At 55.8% G+C, this 2,200-nt stretch overlaps 1 protein-coding gene across 1 annotated transcript; it reads right to left on the bottom strand.

The window, feature by feature from the left end:
* Positions 1 to 1,140: 1,140 nt before the first annotated feature.
* Positions 1,141 to 2,197, bottom strand: LOC120860014 (melanoma antigen preferentially expressed in tumors-like; the record flags this gene model as incomplete). Its single annotated transcript, XM_040235878.1, has 2 exons — positions 1,141 to 1,746; positions 2,022 to 2,197. Coding segments are annotated over 2 exons (782 nt in total), but the record flags the coding sequence as incomplete, so codon positions are not given.
* Positions 2,198 to 2,200: the final 3 nt, after the last annotated feature.

The raw sequence follows: 2,200 nt of genomic DNA, 5'->3' as shown, positions 1-2,200 counted from the left end.
TGGCAATCAGAGGCATGTGCGGAGGAGAGGCCTGATTCATGAAAACACAGGGCATCTCACTGGCTTGGAGCTAGCCTCTCACCTTCTTGACTAGAGGGCAGAGGGTCTTCCAGGGGGAAGGTCTTGCTCAGATGGGTATGACCTCCCCCTGCACAAAATGATGAACTATTTTCAATGTGGGAAAGAAACCATAAACAAATGTCATTTGCCTATTTCAGCTTACTAGTAATTGGTTAGCAGGAATTAAGGTGTTTCTACAGGACACGGCTAGTTGAAGTCAACAGCAGATTGGATGCAGTGGACATGGGCTGGTGGATACCAGCAGTTACACATGATCCCTGGGTGAATATCCCCCAGATATTCAGGGGTCACAGACTGTTCATCACCACCTACAATTCTTTTTTCTTTCTTTCTTTCTTCTGGTTTCTCAGTGAACATATTTATCCCTAATGCTTGGAGTTTGCAGCTGCCAAAATGGGAATCAATGAAACTGATTTTACAGACAGACTAGGCTGCATCCTCTCAGCTTTTATCAAGGCAGAGCGATAACCTGTTACTGAGGATTTCCTATGTATTCAGAAGTCTGGGAGGAAAATAACAATTGTAATTTGAACTTAAAGCTAATGGAGCCACTTGAACAATGATGCTCATTGACTTTTTCTCTTCTCTGGACTGATAGGAGCCACAATGTTCCCCTCCTGATGCCTGTTTGTCATCTCCAGAATCACCCACTTCCCATAGCTCACCTCGACCCTAAAATAACTAAGGACAGAAGTGGCAGGTGGGAGGGAGAAACAGAGCTTCGGACTTCTAACCTGACACCTGATGGACCAATGGCTTTCTCTCTTAGTTATCTGTCATCATCTCAGCTAAGACATCACTCTCTCAGAAAGAACTCCCATGGGCATCACACCTGACCACCACTATGTGGACTCCCAGCAAGAAGTCTCCCTTGACAACATCTAACGTAGGCCACACCTCTGACCCTGACCAGGGAGGTGACCCGACAGGACGCCCAGGGACAGAGCGGTGGCGGCACTGTGAGGACTTCCCAGTGACCCGTGCACCCTGGCAATGTCCCCAGAGGGCACAAAATGAGAGAGGCCTGTTCTGGACTGTGGAGCTGGCACCACCCCTCACCTGAGCACCCGGTGCAGGTGGCCCTCCAAGAAGGTGATGGAGTCCAGGTAGAGCTCCTGCAGGTGGGGCAGGTTCAGGAACTGGGTGGTGAGCTGGCCAACCCAGTGCTCCTCCTTGTCGGGGGTGGTGTGCGGCAACACGTGGACATGAGACAGCAGCAGTTGACACAAGTTGCCCATCCGGCCCAGGTGCAGCAGGAACCTGCCCAGTGTGGCCACCTTCCAGGTGCAGTTCACCTCCAGGTCCTGGACGGTGTCCAGCTGCACCAGCCTCAGCATCCTCCTGATGCTCTGCACGGGGATGCTGAAGATCCGCAGCTTCTGGCAGCACAGGTGCAGCAGGCTCCTCCTCTGCTTGGCCTTCTTCAACAGGTAGCTGAGGGTCTCGTCCAGGGTGTCCTCCTTGAGGCACAGGTCGAGCAGCACCTCAACAGGGGCCCGTGCCGGCATCAGCCCCGCCTGCGCCTCCACCCTGTGCATCTTCTGCATGGGCTGGGCCGGCTCGGGCTCCAGCAGCGAGCAAACGCTGGCCTTGATGCCACACCACAGGGCCCAGAAGTCCTGGTGCGCATTCCAGTGCAAGTCCAGCACCTGCATCTTCCACCACCTGCGGGGCCACGGGGCACACACTGAGCTGTGCAAAGGTCGGCGGGCACCAGGACCCCGCGAGGGCTCTGCACTCCACATGCCACAGCTCCTCTGGCCTCCCTGCCCACCTTGGTCCCCACTTTAAGGGACACTGGGTGAGGGCCACATGCCTTTTGTCCCCTCTGCCCCTCAACTCGTCCTGTACACCCGAACGCCTCTTCCAGGTGATCCTCCTGCCCTGGCCGCATCTTGCTCACACTCCCAGGCCCCACCGTTCTGCCAGGTCGACCTTACCTGGGGCGGACCTCCTGAGCAAGCAGGACGTCCAGGCCGTCGAGTGCAGCCTGGAAGGTCTCCAGATGAGGTTGGTGGTCCTTCATCATGGCCCCGAGCGGGAGGCAGGGGAAGGGCCAGGCCTGCACCATTGCCTTCACGGCACGGGTGTGCTTCCCAGCAAAGGCCGCCTTAAACAG

This window comes from Oryx dammah, unplaced genomic scaffold (assembly GCF_014754425.2).
Source record: "Oryx dammah isolate SB20612 unplaced genomic scaffold, SCBI_Odam_1.1 HiC_scaffold_5974, whole genome shotgun sequence".
Lineage (NCBI taxonomy): Eukaryota > Metazoa > Chordata > Mammalia > Artiodactyla > Bovidae > Oryx > Oryx dammah.
Note: the sequence above shows the minus strand (reverse complement) of the source record. Positions and strands in the feature narration are given on the sequence as shown.